This window comes from Hemitrygon akajei, chromosome 15 (assembly GCF_048418815.1).
Source record: "Hemitrygon akajei chromosome 15, sHemAka1.3, whole genome shotgun sequence".
NCBI lineage: Eukaryota > Metazoa > Chordata > Chondrichthyes > Myliobatiformes > Dasyatidae > Hemitrygon > Hemitrygon akajei.
In genome coordinates, this window is record NC_133138.1 from 4,963,695 (window position 1) to 4,986,919 (window position 23,225).

A 23,225-nucleotide genomic window follows, 5' to 3' on the forward strand; every position below is an offset into this window, starting at 1 on the left:
TTGCATCCTCTTAGCATCCTCCTCACAGCTAACACCGCCACCCAGCTTCATGCCATCCGCAAACTTGGAGATGCTGCATTTAATTCCCTTGTCTAAATCATTAATATATATTGTAAACAACTGGGGTCCCAGCACTGAGCCTTGCGGTACCCCACTTGTCACTGCCTGCCATTCCGAAAAGGTCTTGTTTACTCCCACTCTTTGCTTCCTGTCTGCCAACCAATTCTCTATCCGCATCAATACCATACCCCCAATACCATGTGCTTTAAGTTTGCACACTAATCTCCTGTGTGGGACCTTGTCAAAAGCCTTTTGAAAATCTAAATATACCACATCCACTGGCTCTCCCCTATCCACTCTACTAGTTACATCTTCAAAAAATTCTATAAGATTCGTCAGACATGATTTTCCTTTCACAAATCCATGCTGACTTTGTCCGATGATTTCACCTCTTTCCAAATGTGTTGTTATCACATCTTTGATAACAGACTCTAGCATTTTCCCCACCACCGATGTCAGACTAACCGGTCTATAATTCCCCGGTTTCTCTCTCCCTCCTTTTTTAAAAAGTGGGGTTACATTAGCCACCCTCCAATCCTCAGGAGCTAATCCAGAATCGAAGGAGTTTTGAAAAATTATCACTAATGCATCCACTATTTCTTGGGCTACTTCCTTAAGCACTCTGGGATGCAGACCATCTGGCCCTGGGGATTTATCTGCCTTTAATCCCTTCAATTTACCTAACACCACTTCCCTACTAACATGTATTTCCCTCAGTTCCTCCATCTCACTAGACCCTCGGTCCCTTACTATTTCCGGAAGATTATTTATGTCCTCCTTAGTGAAGACAGAACCAAAGTAGTTATTCAATTGGTCTGCCATGTCTTTGTTCCCTATGATCAATTCACCTGTTTCTGACTGTAAAGGACCTACATTTGTCTTGACCAATCTTTTTCTTTTCACGTATCTATAAAAACTTTTACAGTCAGTTTTTATGTTCCCTGCCAGCTTTCTCTCATAATCTTTTTTCCCTTTCCTAATTAAGCCCTTTGTCCTCCTCTGCTGGTCTCTGAATTTCTCCCAGTCCTCAGGTGTGCCGCTTTTTTTTGCTAATTTATATGTTTCTTCTTTGGACTTGATACTATCCCTAATTTCCCTTGTCAGCCACGGGTGCACTACCTTCCCTGGTTTATTCTTTTGCCAAACTGGGATGAACAATTGTTGTAGTTCATCCATGCGATCTTTAAATGCTTGCCATTGCATATCCACCGTCAACCCTTTAAGTATAGGAGAGGAGAGTGGAGCATGGGGAGGAGTGGATGAGGAGGTGACCCAGAGGATGAGGAGAAGAGAAGTATTGAGAGGGAAAGCAGGGTGGGGAATGGGATGGAATGTCTTTCTCTGTAACCATAACCACACTCTGTCGTTGAAAAACTTGCCTTGCATGTCATTCATACAGATCGGATCATTACACAGTGCACTGAGGTAGAACGAGGGAAAACAATAACAGAATGCAGAATAAAATGTCACAGTTACAGAGAGAGGGTAGTGCAGGTGGACAATAAGGTGCAAGATCATAATGAGGTAGATTGTGAGGTCGAGAGTCCATCTTATTGAACAGGGGGACCAATCAACAGTCTAAAACAACAGGCAAGAATGAGCTCCAGGGTACAGGGAAATGTGCGGATGGTAACAGTTATGGAGAGGTTTCCTCTGTGTGGATTAACTACCTGTGAGTAACTCGAAGAATCTGTTCATGGATGACTGGGTTCTTCGTAACAAGCTTAACAAGGTTAACAGTTTCCCCTCCAACAATTCCAAATTATCAGATTATTAGGCTAAATTTAACATGTTATGTAAGGAGATGTCACCCATAATATATAGTCATAGAGCATTATGAATGAATTGATTTTATTTCTTATACCTTTCACATACATGAGGAGTAAAATCTTTTATGTTACATCTTTGTGCAATCATAGTAATTTATAATAAGTACAACACTCAATGTAACATAGAAATACACTCAGATCAGTGTGAGTTCATCCGTCTGATGGCCTGGTGGAAGAAGCTGTCCCGGAGCCTGTTGGTCCTGGTTTTATACTGCGGTACTGTTTCCCGGATGGTAGCAGCTGGAATAGATTGTGGTTGGGATGACTTGGGTCCCCAATGATCCTTCTGGCCCTTTTTACACACCTGTCTTTGTAAATGTCCTGAATAGTGGGAAGTTCACATCTACTGATGTGCTGGGCTGTCCGCACCACTCTCTGCAGAGTCCTGCGATTAAGGGAGGTACAGTTCCCATACCAGGCAGTGATGCAGCCAGTCAGGATGCTCTCAATTGTGCCCCTGTAGAAAGTTCTTGGGATTTGGGGGCCCATACCAAACTTCCTCAACCGTCTGAGGTGAAAGAGGTTGTGCCTTTTTCACCACACAGCCGATACGTACAGACCACGTGAGAACCTCAATGATGTTTATGCCGAGTAACTTAAAGCTGTTTACCCTCTCAACCCCAGATCCATTGATGTCAATAGGGTTGAGCCCGTCTCCATTCCTCCTGTAGTCCACAACCAGCTCCTTTGTTTTTGTGGCATTGAGGGAGAGGTTGTTTTCTTGACACCACTGTGTCAGAGAGATGACTTCTTCCCTGTAGGCCACCTCGTTATTGTTTGAGATAAGGCCAATCAATGTAGTGTCGTCAGCAAATTTAATTAGCAGATTAGAGCTGTGGGTGGCGACACAGTCACGGGTATACAGGGAGTAAAGGAGGGGACTTAGTACACAGCCTTGGGGGGCTCCTGTGTTGGAGGTGAGGGAGCCCGCTCTTACCATCTGCTGACAATCTGACAGGAAGTCCAGGATCCAGCTGCACAAGGCAGGGTGAAGGCCGAGGTCTCTGAGCTTCCTGTTGAGCCTGAAGGGAATTATGGTGTTGAATGCCGAACTGTGGTCCAAGAATAGCATTCTCACATAAGCATCCTTCTTCTCCAGATGTGTAAGGACAGTGTGTAGAGCAGTGGCTATTGCGTTATCCGTCGATCAGTTGTGTCAATAGGTGAACTGAGGGGGTCCAGTGTGTGTGGTAGCATGTTACAGACGTGGTCCTTGACCAGCCTCTCAAAGCATTTGCTTATTATTGAGGTGAGTGCATCAGGATGCCAGTCGTTCAGGCATGTTACCTTGGCGTTTTTTGGTACAGGGACAATGGTGGATAATTTGATGCAGGAGGACACTCTACACTGGGAGAGGGAGAGATTAAAAATGTCTGTAAACACACCTGCCAGTTGTGCCGCGCACATCCCGAGTACTCGTCCTGGGACGCTCCCCGCTCCCGCAGCCTTGCGACTGTCCACTCATTGGAAACACCGGCGTACCTCAGCCTCCGAGATGACCAGGTTGCAGGTTGTAGCGGTCGCTTTCCTCGGAGGCTCAGAGTTAGCGACATCGAACCGAGAGTAAAAGTGATTGAGCTCATCGGGGAGAGAGGCCGCGATGTTGGCGGCATCACAACGTTTGGCTTTGAAGTCTGTGATGGTATGCAGCCCTCACCACAAGTCACGTGTGCTATTCTCAGTCCTGTCCCTGTATTGTTGATAGCTTTGCACAGATCACAGCTGCTTTTCTGGAGCTCGAGCTGATTGCTCGATGTCCTCTCACTCCGTGTCAGCAAGATGAAGGAGCTGGTTATAGACCTTAGGTGGAGGAAACCAGAGGTCCAAGAGCCAGAGGGATCAGAGGTAGAGAGGGTCAGCAACTTTAAATTCCTTGATGTTATCATTTCAGAGGACCTGTCCTGGGGCAACACGGAAGTGCAATTATGAAGAAATCATGGCAGTCAGTGCCTCTACTTCCTCAAGAGTTTGCAAAGATTGGGCACGACATCTGAAACTTTGACAAACTTCTATAGATGTACGCTGGAGACTACATTGACCATCTGCATCACAGCCTGTTGTGGAAACAACAATGCCCCTGAATAGAAAATCCTCCAAAAAGTAGTGGATGCAGCCCAGTCAATCATGAGTAAAGCCTTCCCCACTGTTGAGCACATCACAGAGTGTTGTCACAGGAAAGCAGCATCCATCGTCAGGGACCCCCACCACCCAGGCCACGCTCTCTTCTCACTGCTGCCATCCATCGTCAGGGACCCCCACCACCCGGGCCACGCTCTCTTCTCACTGCTGCCATCAGGAAGAAGATACAGGAGTTTCAGGACTCACACGATGAGGTTCAGCAGCAGGTATTAACCCTCAGCCATCAGTCTCTTGAACCAGAGGGGATAACAGTGTCATTCCACTCCCCCACCCCCCATTACTGAGCTGTTCACATAACAATTTGATAGGGAGAAAGTCAAGTCTGACGTAGCAGTATTTCAGTGGAGTGAAGGAAATTACAGTGGAATGAGAGAGGAATTGGCCAGAGTAAATCAGAAGCAGATGCTGGCAGGGATGTCAGCAGAGCAGCAATGGTGTGAGTTTCTGGGGAAAAAATGAGGAAGGTGCAAGATAGATGTATTCCAAAAAGAAAAGAAATCCTCAAATGATAAAATAGTACAACCGTGGCTGACAAAGAAAGTCAAAGCTGATGTAAAAACCAAAGAGAGGGCATACAACCAAGCAAAAATTAGTGGGAAGACAGGGGATTGATTGGGAAGCTTTAAAAGCCCTACAGACAGCAACTAAAAGAATCATTAGGAGGGAAAAGATGTAAGGTGAAAGCAAGCTGGCAAACAATATCAAAGTGGATAGTAAAAGCTTTTTCAAGTATGTAAAAAATAAAAGAGAGATGAGAGTGGTTATAAGACCGCTAGAAAATGAGGCTGGTGAAATAAGAATGGGGGACAAGGAGATGGCAGATGAACTAAATGAGTATTTTGCATCACTGTGGAAGACACTAGCAGTGTGCCAGATGTTGAAGAGTGTGAGGGAAGAGAAGTGGGTGCAGTTACTATTAAAAGGGAGAAGGTGCTCAAAAAGCTGACAGACCTAAGGGAACGTTAATCACCCGGACCAGATGAACTGCACTGTAGGGTTCTGAAAGAGGTAATGGTAGAGATTGTGGTGGCACTAGTAATGATCTTTCAAAAAATCATTGGTCTCTGGAATGGTGCCAGAGGACTGGAAAATTGCAAATGTCACTCCACTCTTTAATAAAGGAGGAGGCAGCAGAAAGGAAATTACAGACCAGTTAGCCTGACCTCTGTGGTTGGGAAGATGTTAGAGTCAATTGTTAAGGATGAGGTTATGGAGTACTTGGAGACACAGGCCAAGAAAGGACAGAGTCAGCATGGTTTCCTTCAGGGAAAACCTTGCCTGACAAACTCATTGTAAGCACACGAGGCTGCTTACCAAGATAAGAGCCCATGGTATGACAGGAAAGTTACTGGCATGGTCAGAGCATTGGCTGATTGGTAGGAGGCAGTGAGTGGGAATAAAAGGATCCTTTTCTGGTTGGCTGCCAGTGACTAGTGGTATTCTGCAGGGGACAGTGTTGGGACTGCTTTTTTTATGCTGTATATCAATGATTTAGATGATGGAATAGATGGCTTTGTTGCCAAGTTTGCAGATGATATGAACATTGGTGGAGGGGTAGGTAGTGGTTGAGGAAACAGTTAGGCTGCTGAAGGACTTGGACAGATTAGGAGAATGGGCAAGAGAGTGGCAAATGAAATACAATGTTAGAAAATGCATGGTCATGCACTTTGGTAGAAGAAATAAATGGTGTGGACTATTTTATAAATGGGGAGAAAATCCAAAAATCTGAGATGCAAAGGGACTTGGGAGTCCTTGTGCAAAACATCCTGAAGGTTAACTTGTAGGCAGAGTCAGTGGTGAGGAAGGCAAATGCAATGTTAGCCTTCATTTCAAGAGGTCTAGAATACAAGAGCAGGGATGTGATGCTGAGGCTTTATAAGGCACTGGTGAGGCCTCACCTTGAGTATTGTGAACGGTTCTGAGCTCCTCATCTACGAAAAGATGTGCTGGCATTGGAGAGAGTTCAGAGGAGGTTCACAAGGATGATTCTGGGAATGAAAGGGTTATGATACAAGGAACGTTTGATAGCTCTGGTCTGTACTTGCTGGGATTTAGAAGGATGGGGGGGGGGGGCTCTTGAAAGGCCTAGACAGAGTAGATGTGGAAAGGATGTTTCCCATGGTGAGGGAGTCTAGGACACGAGGGCACAGCCTCAGGATAGAGGGGTGTCCATTTAAAACAGAGATGTGGAGAAATTTCTTTAGCCAGAGGGTGATGAATTTATGGAATTTATTACCACAGGCAGCTGTTGAGGCCAGGTCTTTGGGTGTATTTAAGGAACAGCTTGATAGATTCTTGATCGGACATGGATTCAAAGGTTATGGGGAGAAGGATAGAGTTTGTGGCTGAGGAGGGGATAAAAGGATTAGCCATGGTTGAATGGTGAAGTAGACTCAATGGGCTGAATGGCCTAATTCTGCTCCTATGTCTTATGGCCTTATAATCTATGGACTCACTTTCAATGACTTTTCACCTCATGTTCTTGATATTTATTGCTTATTTATTAACTATTATTACTTCTTTTCTCCTTTATATTTGAATAGCGTGTTTTCTTTTGCACTCTGGTTGTTTGTCTGCGGTCTTTCATTGACTCTATTATGGTTTCTGGATTTATTGAGTATGTCCACAAGAAAATGAATCTCAGGGTTGTATATGGTGTCATATATGTACTTTATTAATAAATTTACTTTGAACTTTGTACATTGTGCCTATCCAAACTTCTTTTCAATGTTGAAATCAAACCTGCATCCAACACATCCATAAGGCAGCTTGTTTTACGCTCTCACAACCCTCTGAGTGAAGAAGTTCCCCCTCAGGTTCCCTTTAAACAATTCAATTTTCACCTTTAACCTATGACCTCTAGTTCTAGCCTCATCCAACCTCAGTGGAAAAGGAATGCTTGCATTTACCCTATCAATACCCCTCATAATTTTGTATACCTCTGTCAAATTTCTCCTCATTCTCTTACACTCCAGGGAATAAGGTCCTTCAAATATATCTTAAAGATTTGGAGAAGTTGGTGTCCAGGTAGATGAATGCACAGACATTGATAGTGGAGTGTCCCACATAAGACCCACCTGCAAGGAGGAGATCCCAACGGACGGTGGACATCTTCGAGCCCAGGCAGGACAATGAACTGTGGAGAGTCACAGGAACATGGTGTTAGTTTGGTGTGCTGGAACCTGGGGATTTTTAGAGCTTCAGTTACAGAAGGAACTTCACTTTGAGGGAGGGGAATGTCAGGACAGCTGTAGCATGTGTCTTATCACATATGGGGAGATATAACAGCAACTTGCATTTCCAAGTGAGTTCTGATCCCAAACTGCTTGTCTAACTGGTTTTCCTCCCTTTACTGAGTCAAGGAATACAGGAATCATAGAGCACTAAAAGACAGCCCAAAACTGCACACAATACTCTGTGTGGTCTCATGAGGGCCTTACAGAGCCTCAACATCACATCCCTGCTCTTATATTCTATACCTCTAGAAATGAATGCCAACATTGTATTTGCCTTTTTTATCACAGACTCAAACTTTAAATTAACCTTCTGAGAGTCTTGCACGAGGACTCCCAAGTCCCTCTGCACCTCTGATGTTTGAACCTTCTCTCCATTTAGATAATACTCCGTAGAATTAATTGTTCCTTTTACCAAAATGCACTATCGTACATTTCTCAACACGGTGTTCCATCGGCTGATTTTTTGCCCATCCTTCCAATTTGTCTAAGTTAATCTGCAATCGCATTGCTTCCTCAGCACTACCTACCCCTCCACCTATCTTCGTATCATCTGCAAACTTTGCCACAAAGCAATCAATTCCATTACCTAAATTATTGACTGACAATGTGAAAAGCAGTGGTCCTAATACTGACCCCTGAGGAACACCACTAATCACCAGTAGACAACCAGAAAATGTCCATTTTATTCCCATTCCACTATCCATGCCAGTATCTTTCCTGTAACACCAAAGGATTTTGTCTTGTTAAGCAGCCTCATATGTGGCACCTTATCAAATGCCTTCTGATATCCACTGCCTCTCATTTGTCCACCTTCTTGTTACTTCCTCGAAGAACTCTAACAGATTTGTCAGGCAAGATTTCCCTTCATAGAAACCATGCTGACTTTGACTTATTTTATCATTAGTCTCCAAATACCTCAAAACCTCATCCTTAATCATGGACTCCAACACTTTCCCAACCACTGAGGTTAGGCTAACTGGCTTATAATTTATGTTCTTTTCCCTTCCTCCCTTCTTAAAGAGTGGAGTAACATTTGCAATCTTCAAGTCCTCTGGGACCATGCCAGAATCAAGTGATTCTTGAAAGATCATGACCAATGCATCTGCTGTCTCTTCAGCAACCTCTCTCAGGACTCTGGGATGTCGTCCATCTGGTCCAGGTGACTCATCCAGCTTAAAACCTTTGAGTTTGTCTAGCACTGTTTCCTTTGTAATGGCAATGGCACTCACTTCTGCTCTCTGACGCTCATGGACCTCTGGTACACTGCTGGTGTCTTCCACTGTGAAGACAGATGCATAGTAGCCATTTAAGTTCATCTGCTATTTCTTTGTCCCCCATTAGAGCTTCTACAGGTATGTTAAGAGCAAAAGGATAGTAAGGGATAAAATTGGTTCTCTTGAAGATCAGAGTGGTCGGCTATGTATGGAACCAAAAGAAATGGGAGAGATCTTAAATGGTTTTTTTGCATCTGTATTTACTGAGGAAACTGGAATGGAGTCTATGGAAACAAGGCAAACAAGTAGGGAAGTCATGGAACTTTTACAGATCAAAGAGGAGGAGGTTTTTGCTGTCTTGAGGCAAATCAGAGTAGATAAATCCCCAGGACCTGACAGGGTATTCCCTTGGACCTTGAGGGAGACTAGTGTTGAAATTGCAGGGGCCCTGGCAGAAATATTTAAAATGTCGATATCCACGGGTCAGGTGCCGGAGGATTGGAGGATAGCTCATGTAGTTCCTTTGTTTAAAAAAGGCTCAAAAAGTAAGCCAGGAAATTATAGGCTGGTAAGTTTGACATCGGTAGTAGGTAAATTATTGGAAGGAATACTAAGAGATAGGATCTACAAGTATTTGGATAGACAGGGACTTATTAGAAAAAGTCAACATGGCTTTGTGCGTGGTAGGTCATGTTTAACCAATCTATTAGAGTTTTTCAAGGAAGTTACCAGGAAAGTGGATGAAAGGAAGGTAGTGGATGTTGTCTACATGGACTTCAGTAAGGCCTTTGACAAGGTCCAGCATGGGAGGTTAGTTAGGAAGATTTAGTCGCTAGGTATACATGGAGAGGTAGTAAATTGGATTAGACATTGGCTCAATGGAAGAAGCCAGAGAGTGGTAGTGGAGAATTGCTACTCTGAATGGAGGCCTGTGACTAGTGGTGTGCCACAGGGATCAGTGCTGGGTCCATTGTTATTTGTCATCTATATCAATGATCTGGATGATAATGTGGCAAATTGGATCAGCAAATTTGCTGATGATGCAAAGATTGGAGGTGTAGTGGACAGTGAGGAAGGTTTTCAAAGCTTGCAGAAGGATTTGGATCAGTTGGAGGAATGGGCAGAAAGATGGCAGATGGAGTTTAATGCGGACAAGTGTGAGGTATTGCACTTCGGAAGGTCAAACCAAGGTAGAACATACAAGGTAAATGGTAGGACACTGAGGAATGCAGTATAACAGAGGGATCTGGGAGTACAGATACAAAATTCCCTAAAAGTGGCATCATAAGTAGACAGGGTTGTAAAGAAAGCTTTTGGCACATTGGCATTCATTAATCAAAGTATTGAGTATAAGAGTTGGTATGTAATGGTGAGGTTGTATAAGACATTGATGAGACCGAATTTGGAGTATTGTGTGCAGTTTTGGTCACCTAATTACAGGAAGGATATTAATAAGGTTGAAAGAATGCAGAGAAGGTTTACAAGGATGTTGCCGGGACTTGAGAAACTGAGTTACAGAGAAAGGTTGAATAGGTTAGGACTTTATTCCCTGGAGCGTAGGAGAATGAGGGGTGATTTGATAAAAGTGTATAAAATTATGATGGGTATAGATAGAGTGAATGCAAGCATGTTTTTTCCACTGAGGCTAGGGGAGAAAAAACCCAGAGGTCATGGGTTAAGGGTGAAGGGGGAAAGTTTAAAGGGAACATTGGGGGGGGGCTTCTTCACACAGAGAGTAGTGGGAGTGTGGAATGAGCTGCCAGATTAAGTGGTGAATGCGGGCTCACTTTTGACATTTAAGAAAAACTTGGACAGGTACATGGATGAGAGGGGTTTGGAGGGATATGGCCCAGTTGCAGGTCAGTAGGACTAGGCAGAAAAATGGTTTGGCACAGACAAGAAGGGCCAAAAGGCCTGTTTCTGTGCTGTAATGTTCTATGGTTCTATGGTTCATTACTACCTGACCAGCATCATTTTCTAGTGGACTAGTAACAACTCTTACCTCCCTTTTATTCTCTATATAACTGAAAAAACTTTTGGTATCCTGCTTTATAATATTGACTAGTCTGCCCTCATATTTCATCTTTTCCTGTCCTATAGCTTTTTAATTTGTCTTTTGTGGACTTTAAAAACTTCCCAATCATCCAACTTCCCACTCACTCTTGCTACATTATATGCCCTTTCCTTGGCTTTTATGCAGTCCTGAACTTCCTTTGTCAGCCACGGTAGCCTAGCCCTGCCATCTGAGAACTTCTTCCTCTGTGGGACATATCTATCCTGTACCTTGTGAACTATTCCCAGATACTTCAGCCACCTCTGTTCGGCCAACATTCCTGCCAGAATCCTCTTCCAATCGACCTGGGCAAGCTCCTGTCTCCTGCCTCTGTAATTCCCTTTATTCCATTGTGATATGGATACTTGTGACTTATGCTTCTCCCTCTCAAACTGAAGTGTGAATTCACTCATATTATGACCACTGTCTCCTAAGGGTCCCTTTATGTTAAGTCCTCTAATAAGAACTGGGTTATTACACAACACCCAATCTAAGATGGCCTTTCCCTGAGTAGCCTCAAGCACAAGCTGCTCTAAAAAGCCATCTCGTAGGCATTCAACAGATTCCCTCTCTTGTGATCTGACACCAACCTGATTTTCATATTGAAGACCCCCATTACAATTGTCATTACCCTTATTACAAGCCTTTTCCAGCTCCCTTTGCAATCTTAACCCCACATCTTGGCCACTATTTGGAGGCCTATATATGATTCCCATAATGGTCTTTTTACCCTTGTAATTTCTTAAATCCACCCACAAAGATTCAACATTCTCTGACCCTATGTCACCTCTTTCTAAAGATGTAATCCCATCTCTTACCAACAGGGCCACACCACTGCCTATGCCTTCCTGCCTGTCCTTACAAGGTATATCCTTTGATGTTAGGCTCCTTCCTTCAGCCACGACTCAGTGATGCCCACGACGTCATACCAACCAATCTCCAATTGTGCAACAAGTTTGTCCACCTTATTCTGAATGCTACGCACATTTAAATACAACACTTTAGTCCTGCATTCTGCACTCTGATTACACTTTATATTCTGTTATTGTTTTATCTTAATGAACTGTGAAAGGTGGCACAGAAACGTAGTGATCAGCAAAATGCTTTACAGTGCCAGTTCAGTCCCTGCTATAGTCTGTAAGGAGTTTGTTCTATTTGTGACTGTGTGGGTTTCCTCCGGGTGCTCCAGTTTCCTCCCAAATTTCAAAGACATACAGGTTAGGGTTTATAAGTTGTGGGCATGCTTCTTTGGTACTGGAAGCTGGGCATCACTTGCGGGCTGGTCTCAGCATATCCTCGGACTATGTTGGTTGTTGTTAGAGACTGACGCAGTTCACTGGTCGATTCGATGTACAAGTCACAAATAAAGCTAATCTTTATAATAAAAGGGAAGTCAGAAGCAGAGAGAAAGAGAGGAACAGAGAGAGAAAAGGCTTTGAAAGAGAGAGTGGGGCAGGGAGAGAGGGGGAGCAGAGAAAAATGGAGAGACAGAAAGAGAGAGAGCAAAAAGAGAAAGGGTGAGAGAAGAGAAGCAGAAGGAAGAGAGAGAGGAAGAGAAAGGGAGAGAGGAGGAGAAAGAGAGGGGGAGACAAAGAGGGAAGGGAGAGGCAATGAACTGATTTGTATGCGATGCACGTTTTTCACTTCCTTAGTACTTCTGATGATAATAAGCCAATTTACTCGTATACTCATTGACACCACTAATATGTCGAAAATGAAGGTTAAAACCCTTAATATTATTCACCAGGGAGAACAGTCCCACTCTGTGTGATACTGAGCAATTAATGATGCGTCATTGTTCAAAACTATCATGGTAACTTCCTCTCATAAGACAAAAATGCTTTCTGCATTGGCAGACAATTAGTCCTCAAAGTTTCTCCCCCGTCTTCTCATTCGGACTTTTGTGGAGAGTTGTAGGCACAGCTCAGCACATCAGTAAAGCAGCCAGCATCATCAAAGACTGGACAGTCTCTCTTCCCATCAACAGAAAATACAAATCCTGATGAAGGGTCTCAGCCCGAAACATCAACTGTTTATTCTGCTCTATAGATGATGCCTGATCGGCCGAGTTTCTCTGTCATTTTGTGTGTGTTACTCCAGAAGTGCAAATGCCTGAAAGCAACTACCACCAAGTTTATAGTCACTGTGTCAGACTCTTACACAATAGAGCGAACTCTTAGTCTACCTGGTTATGTTCTGGCACCTTACTGTTACTTAAACTGCAGCTGTACTGCATTGTTATTGTTTTATCTCAATGCACTTTGATTGTTCATTATTGGCAATACAATGTGCAAAAGATCCTTCAGGCTCAACGAGCCCCATCACTCAGCAACCCACCGATTTAACCCTAGCGTAATCACAGGACAATTTACAATGACCATTTAACCTACTAGCTTTTTGGACCGTGGGAGGAAGCTGGAGCACCTGGAGGAAACCCATGCACTCACTGGAAGAACGTACAAACTTCTCACGGAGGTCGCCGAAATTGAACTCTGAACTCAGGAATGCCCTGAGATGCATTAGTATCACGCTATCTGCTACACTACCATGGCTCCGATTTGATTTGCTGTGTATAAACAGTATACAAGACAAGTTTTTCACTGTAACTTGTACAATAACAAACTAATATTCCAGCCTGGTTTGGAAATTGCACCATTTTGGATCGCAAGACCCTGCAGCGGATAGTGAGGTCAGCTGAGAAGATCCTTGGGGTCTCTCTTCCCGCCATCACGGACATTTACACTACACGCTGCATCTGCAAAGGAAACAGCATTATGAAGGACCCCACGCACCCCTCATACAATCTCTTCTCCCTCCTGCCGTCTGGGAAAAGGCTCTGAAGCATTCGGGCTCTCATGACCAGACTATGTAACAGTTTCTTCCCCCAAGCTATCAGACTCCTCAATACCCAGAGCCTGGACTGACACCTTACTGCCCTACTGTCCAGTTTATTATTTATTGTAATGCCTGCACTGTTTTGTGCACTTTATGCAGTCTGGTGTAGGTCTGTAGTCTAGTGTAGCTTTCTCTGTGTTGTTTTTTTACGTAGTTCAGTCCAGTTTTTGTACTGTGTCATGTAACACCATGGTCCTGAAAAAAAGTTGTCTCATTTTTACTGTGTATTGTACCAGCAGTTATGGTTGACATGACAATAAAAGTGACTTGACTTGTATTTTCTCCAATACACTGAAATGTCACATCCCAACTCCGGTACTCAGTGCCCTGACCATTGAAGGCAAGCGTGTCATTCCCTTTCTCCACCACCTGCTCCATTTGTATGGCCACTTTCAGGGAAATGATGTACTTATCTCCCTGAGCCAGGGGGAAACAATATCCTTTCAGCCCATCCTTGCCATGCTATCCACACTAATCACATCTACGAACATTAAGTCCACTCCTTTTTGAACAGAGGTGAGGAGGAATTTCTTTTGCCAGAGGATGCAGAATCTGTGAAATTCAGCTGTGGAGGCCAAGTCACTGGGTATATTTAAAGCAGAGATTGATAAGTTCTTGATTATTCAGGATAATGTGGAGAGGATGTTTCCTATAGTGGGGGAGTCTAGGACCAGAGGACACAGATAGAGTGGATGTGGAGAGGAGGTTTCCTATAGTGGGGGAGTCTAGGACCAGAGGACACAGATAGAGTGGATGTGGAGAGGAGGTTTCCTATAGTGGGGGAGTCTAGGACCAGAGGACACAGATAGAGTGGATGTGGAGAGGATGTTTCCTATAGTGGGGGAGTCTAGGACCAGAGGTCACAGATAGAGTGGATGTGGAGAGGAGGTTTCCTATAGTGGGGGAGTCTAGGACCAGAGGACACAGACAGAGTGGATGTGGAGAGGATGTTTCCTATAGTGGGGGAGTCTAGGACCAGAGGACACAGATAGAGTGGATGTGGAGAGGATGTTTCCTATAGTGGGGAGTCTAGGACCAGAGGGCGCAGATAGAGTGGCTGTGGAGAGGATGTTTCCTATAGTGGGGGAGTCTAGGACCAGAGGGCACAGATAGAGTGGATGTGGAGAGGATGTTTCCTATAGTGGGGGAGTCTAGGACCAGAGGACACAGATAGAGTGGATGTGGAGAGGATGTTTCCTATAGTGGGGGAGTCTAGGACCAGAGGACACAGCTAGAGTGGATGTGGAGAGGATGTTTCCTATAGTGGGGGAGTCTAGGACCAGAGGACACAGATAGAGTGGCTGTGGAGAGGATGTTTCCTATAGTGGGGGAGTCTAGGACCAGAGGACACAGATAGAGTGGCTGTGGAGAGGATGTTTCCTATAGTGGGGGAGTCTAGGACCAGAGGACACAGATAGAGTGGATGTGGAGAGGATGTTTCCTATAGTGGGGGAGTCTAGGACCAGAGGGCACAGATAGAGTGGATGTGGAGAGGATGTTTCCTATAGTGGGGGAGTCTAGGACCAGAGGACACAGATAGAGTGGATGTGGAGAGGATGTTTCCTATAGTGGGGGAGTCTAGGACCAGAGGACACAGCTAGAGTGGATGTGGAGAGGATGTTTCCTATAGTGGGGGAGTCTAGGACCAGAGGACACAGATAGAGTGGCTGTGGAGAGGATGTTTCCTATAGTGGGGGAGTCTAGGACCAGAGGACACAGATAGAGTGGCTGTGGAGAGGATGTTTCCTATAGTGGGGGAGTCTCGGACCAGAGGACACAGCCTCAGGATAGAGGGGCATCCTTTTCAAACAGTGATGAGAAGGAAATTTCTTAGCCAGAGGGTGTTGAATCTGTGGAATTCATTACCATGGACGCCTGTGTAGACCAAGTCATGGGGTATACTTAAAACAGAAGTTGATAGGTTCGTGATTAGTCAGGCCGTCAAAGGTTACTGGGAAAAGGCAGGAGAATGGGGTTGAGATGGTGAATAAATGAGCCATGATGGAATGGCGTAGCAGGGTCGATGGGCTGAATGGACTAATTTTATAGTCTAATGCTAATAATATCGCGCTAACCTGGATACACTACCATACTGCTCAATATGGGGGGGGGGGGGGAAATTGTCTGCTGTCTACCCTATTTATACCCCTCATAGTTGTATGTACCTCAGTCACCCTCCTCTCCCAGGAGAACAGAGCAACTGTTCATGTTCCCTGTGGACTGGCTCCAAGCTCCTCTCTGCTTCCCGGCTGCTAACGAGACCAGTGAATACAGACGCCCACATGGACCTCATTCCTTCTAAAAGCAACATTTTACAATTGGTAAGGATCCAAGCAAACATCCTAACCATTTCCTGCATACACTGACCTCCTCTTGCCAAATAGATGAACGAAAATGAAACATGGGAAAAAAGGACGGCATGTGTTTACGAAAAGGGAGAGTGGGAGAGATGTTGACACAGACCCTCTGTGGGACAACAGGCACATAAATAGTTAGTGTTTAATGAATCAGCAGTGCCTGGGAAAGCAACTGCTCAACGAGACGTGGGAGAGATGCTGAAACAAAGCAGCTGGCTTAGTGACCCAGGAGTCAAAGAATTCCTTAAACATAGAACATAGAACAGTACAGGCCATTCGGCCCACAATGCAGTGCTGACTTTTCAACCTACTCTAAGATCAATCTAACCCTCTTCCCACAGTCTCCATTTTTCTATCATCTATGCACCATCACCATAAGACATAGAAGCAGAATTGAGCCATTCAGCCCTTCGAGTCTGCTCCACCATTCCATCATGGCTGATTTATTATCCCTCTCAACACCATTCTCTGTCTTCTTCCCATAACCTTTGATACCCTGACTAATCAAGAATCTATTAGTCTCCAGTTTTAAATAAACCCAATGACTTGGCCTCCACAGCTATCTGTGGCAATGAATTCCACAGATTTGCTACCTACTGGCTAAAGAAATTCCTCTTCATCTCTGTTCCAATTGAATGTGATGTCCCTCTATTCTGAGACTGTGTCCTCTGGTCCTCACTCCCCTACGACAGGAAACATGGTCTCCACAACGTCTCTAGGCCTTTCTTTCATGTCCCTAATATATCTGTCTTTACCACTATCCCAGGCAGCACATTCCAAACACCCACTGCTCTTTGAAATATTGCGGACTATTGGTACCTCAGGTTGGCTATTTGGAAGTCTAGTTGATCGCTGAGCTTGGCAAAATATTTGCAGATGTTTCAGCTCCGATCAAGAAGCCATCACCAGAGTGCAGTTGATGGTGTTGTCTCCTCGGAATACCGGTTTATAAACTTCTCCAGGGTCTGAATGGATATTGATTAGACATTGTGGTCTGGTTGACTGGTTCAAAACACTGTGAACAGTGATTCTAATTGGTTAGATTCGAGAGAGGTCCGTAGGAAGTGCTTGCTTCACTGTCTAATTCCCGAGGTTACTCGCGATTCATTGATGGTAGACATCGTTGTTTCTCTTTTACTCTGTAATGTTTCATATCAAATCTATGTCGATGTTTTTGTTGATAGATTCATCTGCAGAGAACCACGCTTTGAGAAATCCTCATTCCTTTCTTACTCTTCCACGCAGTACACTGTGTATAAAAACTACCTCTATATTTCCACCAGCATTTTGTGTGTGTTGTTCTCTATATTTTCCTCTAGTCATCTTAAAATGATGCTCCCTTATATAAGCCATTTCTGCCCTGGGAGAAAGTCTCTAATTGTCCACTTGATCTACGCCTCTTATCATTTTGTACATCTCCATCTTTCGCCTGAAAGAGAAAAGCCCTAACTTGCTCAGGCCATCCTCATAAGACAAGCTCTCTAATCCAGGCAGCATCCTGGTCAATCTCCTCTGCACCCTCTCTAATCCAGGCAGCATCCTGGTGAATCTCCTCTGCACCCTCTCTAATCCAGGCAGCATCCTGGTAAATCTCTTCTGCACCCTTTCTAATCCAGGCGGCATCCTGGTGAATCTCCTCTGCACCCTCTCTAATCCAGACAGCATCCTGGTGAATCTCCTCTGCACCCTCTCTAATCCAGGCAGCATCCTGGTAATCCCCTCTGCACCCTCTCTAATCCAGGCAGCATCCTGGTAAATCTCCTCTGCACCCTCTCTAATCCAGGCAGCATCCTGGTAAATCTCCTCTGCACCCTCTCTAATCCAGGCAGCATCCTGGTGAATCTCCTCTGCACCCTCTCTAATCCAGGCAGCATCCTGGTGAATCTCCTCTGGACTCTCTCTGAAGCTTCCACCTCCTTCCTGTAACGAGGCGACGGTGGTACTATAGTGGTTAGTCTGTTGCTTTTACAGATCAGGGTGTTCCGGAGTTTGGAGTTCAATTCCATTGCCCTCTGTACACTTAGCCCGTTTCCTCCCACTGTCCAAAGACGAAATGGTTAGTAGGTTAATTTGTAAGTTGTCCCGTGATTAGGGTAGGGTGAAATTGGTGGAATGCTGGACGGAGTGGCTTGATGGGTTGCAAGCGCCTGTTTCACACTATACCGCTAAATATATAAAATAAACTGAATACAAAACTCCAAGTGTGGTCAATCAGGGTTTTATAGAGCTGCAAAGTTATCTCACGGCTCCTGAACTCAATCCCATGACTACTGAAGGCAACACACCATGCATCTTCTTAACCACCCTGTCAACTTGCGCGGCAATTTTCAGGGATCTATTGCCATGGACTTAGGTGGTGGGCTGGAGACTCGTCTCTACCAGAGGAGGTGTAAGGTGCTCCTTCCCTCTGCTAGCCTGCAGGTCACCCTTGGGCAAGGTGTAACACCTGCTTAGCGCCCCACCTGCCCAGGTCAGGGTCATGTGAAGCCATGGAAGCAGGTGGTGGGTGGTTGTATGAGCAGCCGGTGCAGATCACAAGTCCTGGTTACTCGACCACTGACGCCAGGCAGACAATCTCTGAAGAGTATGGATAATGGCTGGGGTCACCCGTCTTGTAAAGACACTGTCCAAAAAAAAGGCAATAGCAAACCACTTCTGTAGAATGATTTGTCAAGATCAACCATGTTCATAGACCATGATCACCCATGTAATACAACATGGCTTATAATGATGATGACAACGATCATGGCCGTGGACATCAGCTGCCGGCTGTTCCTCCACACGGCAGAGAATTCCTTAAGCATGAAGGCAAATTACATAAAATAATTTGAAAGGAATTTGGAACAATATCATTGCACTGGAAGTTCATTCAAGGAGAGAGGATGAGTGAGGAGCAGGAAGTTTGATGCTGATGTTATTATATCAGTGACCCAGAAAGCTGGATTATTTGTCTTGAGTAAGAAGTTTAAATCCCACTTGATTGGTTGAGGAATTTAAATCCAGTTTATTATAAAGTAAATAGGTCCGTGGAAAGAGATTCGACACAAAACTTGGCCCTTATCCCACTGAGTCAAAGTTCAAAGTAAATTTATGTCACTGTACACAACCCTGAGAATCATTTTCTTGTGGGAATAAAAAATACAATTGAATTAATGAAAACCTATACATACAGTATTGTGCAAATCTTGTTGTTGCTGAGTCACCATTGACTCATGGTGACCCTATGGATGGTGCAGTTGTCCATAGGGTTTTCATGGAAGTAGATTGCCAGGCCTTTCTTCCATGTAGATACTGCCACTGCCCAGGTTGGGACCTGGCTGGGTTCAAAATCAGGACCTTCTGCCTTGAAGTCCAATGCTGATGTCACTCCATCACCAACCAGCAGATCTTAGGCGCATATATACAGCCTAAGACTCTTGCACAGTACTGTATTGGTCATTGTGTAGTGGAGAGTGAGTTTGGTGTAGCAAAGGATGTTGGGAATGGCAAGGATGGAGCACCAGGGGAGAGGTGTGGCAGAGAAGAAATGTCAGGGTTTGGGGTGTGGGTTGGCACAGGTGCAGATACACCAGGCAAAGTCATTTGATTACAAACAATTTGTTTATTGATCATTCCAGAATTTCTCTCTGGGGCTTCCCACTCCCTCCCCTCTCCCTTCCCCTTTTCCCAACCATGATTCCCCTCTCTCTGCCCCCTTCCCACTCTCAGTCCACAAGAGATCCACATCAGAATCAGGTTTATCATCACTCACATTTGTTACGAAATTTGTTTCTTTTTGTAGCAGCAGTACAGTGCAATACATAAAATTAGTATAGTACTGTTCAAAAGTCTTAAGGTCCTTGGCTAAATACGGTGCTGATACAAAGTATTCACTCCTTTGGAAGTCTTCATGTTTTATTGTTTCACAATATTAAATCACAGTGGATTTAATTTGGCATTTTTGACAGCAATCACAGAAAAAGACTGTTTCATGTCAAAGTGAAAACAGATCTCTACAAAGTGATCTATAACTAATTTCAAAATAATTAATTGTATAAGCATTCACCCCCTTTAATATGACACTTCAAATCATCACTGGTGCAGCCAATTGGTTTTGGAAGTCACATAATTAGTTTTTGATGACCTGTGTGCAGTCAAGGTGTTTCAACTGATTGTAGTAAAAATACTCCTGTATTTGGAAGGTCCAACTGCTGGTGAGTCAGTATCCTGGCACAAAGTACACCATGAAGACAGAAGAACACTCCAGGCAACTCTGCAAGAAAGGTTATTAGAAGGCACAAGTAACTTATACAAGAAAAGTTCCAAGTCACTTGGAGTACAGTTAAGTCAATCATCGAGAAATGGAAAGAATATGGCACAGCTGTAAATCTGCCTAGAGCAGGCCGTCCTCAAAAACTGAGTGACTGTGCAAGAAGGGGACTAGTGAGAGAGGCCACCAAGAAACCTATGACAACTCTGGAGGAGTTACAAGCTTCAGTGGCTGAGATGGGAGAGACTGTGCGTACAACAACTGTTACCCGGGAGCTTCACCAGTCACAGCTTTATGGGAGAGTGGCAAAGAGAAAGCCACTGTTGAAAAAAACTCACATGAAATCTCGGTGAGAGTTTGCCAGAAGGTATGTGGGAGACTCTGAAGTCAGCTGGAAGAAGGTTCTATGGTCTGATGAAAACAAAATTGAGCTTTTTGGCCATTAGACTCAACAATGTGTTTGGCATAAGCACATCATCAAAAGCACACCATCCCAACCGTGAAGCATGGTGGTGGCTGCATCATACTGTGGGGGTGCTTCACTATAACAGGCTCTGGAAGGCTTGTGAAGGTAGAGGGTAAAATGAATGCAGCAAAATACGGAGAAATTCTGGAGGAAAACCTGATTCAATCTACAAGAGAACTACAACTTGGGAGATTTGTTTTCCAGCAAGACAATGAGCCCAAGCATAAAGCCAAAGCTACACAGGAATGGCTTAAAAACAACAAAGTTAATGTCCTGACTTCTAGCCAAGTCAGAGTCCAGACCTCAATCCAATCGAGAATGTATGGCTGGACTTAAAAAGGGCTGTTCACTCACGATCTCCATGCAATCTGGCAGAGCTTGAGCAGTTTTGTAAAGAAGAATGACAAAAATTTTCTAGTGTTCAGATGTGCAAAGCTGATAGAGACCTATCCACACAGACTCAAAGCTATAATTACTGCCAAAGGTGCATCTACTAAATACTGATTTGAATAGGTCGAATATTTATGCAATCAATTATTTTGTGTTTTATATTTGTAATAATTTATAGCACTTTATAGAGATCTATTTTCACCTTGACACAAAAGAGTCTTTTTCTGTTGATCAGTGTTTAAAAAAGCCAAATTAAATCCACTGTGATTCAATGTTGTGAAACATGAAAACTTCCAGGGGGGTGAATACTTTTTATAGACACTGCATATGAGCCAAAGACATTTGTACAATATTGTAAACAAATACAGAGTGGAACAGGCTCTTACAGCCCAACGAGCCATGCTGACCAGCAACCCTTGTTTTAATCCTATGCTAATTATGGGACAATGACCAATTAACTTAAGTCTTTGGAGTGGGAGAGGAAATTGGTGAACCGGAGGAAACTCACGTGGTCACAGGGAGAACGTACAAACTCCTTACAGGCAGTGGCCCCAGTCACTGATACACCAAAGCACTGTGCTAAACCTACACTAAAATGCCAGCCTTAATAGAACATAGAAATTTACAGCACATTACAGGCCCTTTGGCCCACAATGCTGTGCCAACCATGTAACATACTCTAGAAACTGCCTAGAATTACCTGACCTCTATTTTTCTAAGCTTTATGTACTTATCTAAGAGTCTCTTAAAACATGAGTTGTAGAGTCCTTGAAATTGGGTCTGTAGGTTATGGAATCAGTTCAATGTTGAGGTGAGTGAAGTCATCCACCCTGGTTCTGGAACCTCATTGGTCTGATGTAGTCACTGTTCCTGAACCTGCTGGTGTGGGTCCTGATGGCAGCAGTGAGAAGACAGCATGACCTGGATGGTGGGGGTCTTTGATGATGATGCTGCTTTTCTGTGGCAGCACTCCATGTACAGTCAATGTGCTAAATAGTGGGGAGGGCTTTACTCGTAACGGACCGGGCTGTAACCACTACTTCCTGTTGTCTTTTCCGTTCCTGGGCATTGGGGTTTCCCGACAAGACTGTAATGCAACCAGTCAGGATAATCTCCACCGTGCATCTATAGAAGTTTGTCAAAGTTGTAGTGACATGTCAAAGTTGTAGTGACATGCCAAATCTGTACAAAATTCTAAGAAAGTGCAGTCAGTGGCCACTTTATTAGATACACCTGTACATCTGCTTGTTAATACAAGTATCTAATTAGCCAATCATGTGGCAGCAACTCAATGCACAAAAGCATGCAGACATGGTCAAGAGGTTCAATTGTTGCTCAGCCCAGATATCAGAATGGGGAAGAAATGTGATTGAAGAGACTTTGACCGTGGAATGATTACTGAAGTCAGATGGGGTGGTTTGAGTATCTCAGAAACAGATTTTCACACACGACAGTCTTTAGAGTTTATGGAGAATGGTGCAAAAAACAAAAGAAACATCCAGTGGGCAAAAATGCCTTGTTAATGAGAGAGGCCAGAGGAGAATGGCCAAGCTGGTTCATGCTGACAGGAAGGCGACACTAACTCAAATACCATGTGTTATAACAGTGGTGTGCTGAAGAGCATCTCTGAATGCACAACACATCGAACCTTGAAGTGGATGGCTGACAGCAGTAGAAGACCATGAGCATTCACTCGTGAACACTTTATTAGGTACAGGAGGTATCCAATAAAACAGTCACAGAGCATAGAGGCACTGCCATGCCTTCTTGTGATGACAATTATGTAATGTGATCCTGGAGATTCACCAGCTTTTGTGCACTGGAATCTCTGAGCCTCATTTTTTAACTGACCACATTATCTCGAAAACCATTTTTCCTATTCCAGACTGTGGTTTTGAAAGATCTTTAGTTGCTTTTGGGCAGTCACAGTTTTTAAGAATGCATAATAATCTGGGTGAATCACGGTGATTGAAGGACACACATCTTGCCAATGGATTCCAGTCTGTCTGGCTGTGACGAAAGACTAGATTACTTCCCGTGCCCGCCACAATAATTCTCTATGACATTGTGATATGTCACCGACAGTTAAAAACTGTTATCTTTTATGTAAATATTCAAAACTATTCACACCGATAAAGTGTTTCTGACCTACACATCTCCCTTCCCTGTCATCATTCCCATAAAACATAGGAGCAGAATTAGGCCATTCAATCATGGCTAATTCATTATCTCTTTCAACTCCATTCTCCTGCCTTCCCCTCTCTTCCTTTCCGGTCCTGATGAAGGCTCTTGACTTGAATGTTGGAGTCGATTGTTAAGGATGTGGTTTCGGGATAC

At 44.1% G+C, this 23,225-nt stretch overlaps 1 protein-coding gene across 3 annotated transcripts in view; it reads right to left on the reverse strand.

Annotated features, from left to right (window-relative positions):
- Positions 1 to 23,225, reverse strand: part of pdgfrb (platelet-derived growth factor receptor, beta polypeptide) — a 143,446-nt gene that overhangs the window by 83,710 nt on the left and 36,511 nt on the right. For 2 of the 3 annotated variants that reach the window (XM_073067084.1, XM_073067087.1), the window contains exon 2: positions 7,106 to 7,164. The exons of the other annotated variant lie outside the window; for it this stretch is intronic. In XM_073067084.1, coding sequence (XP_072923185.1) covers positions 7,106 to 7,139 — 34 coding nt within the window. In that variant the 5' untranslated portion in view covers positions 7,140 to 7,164. The remainder of the gene's footprint in view (positions 1 to 7,105; positions 7,165 to 23,225) is intronic. 3 annotated transcript variants of the gene reach the window in all.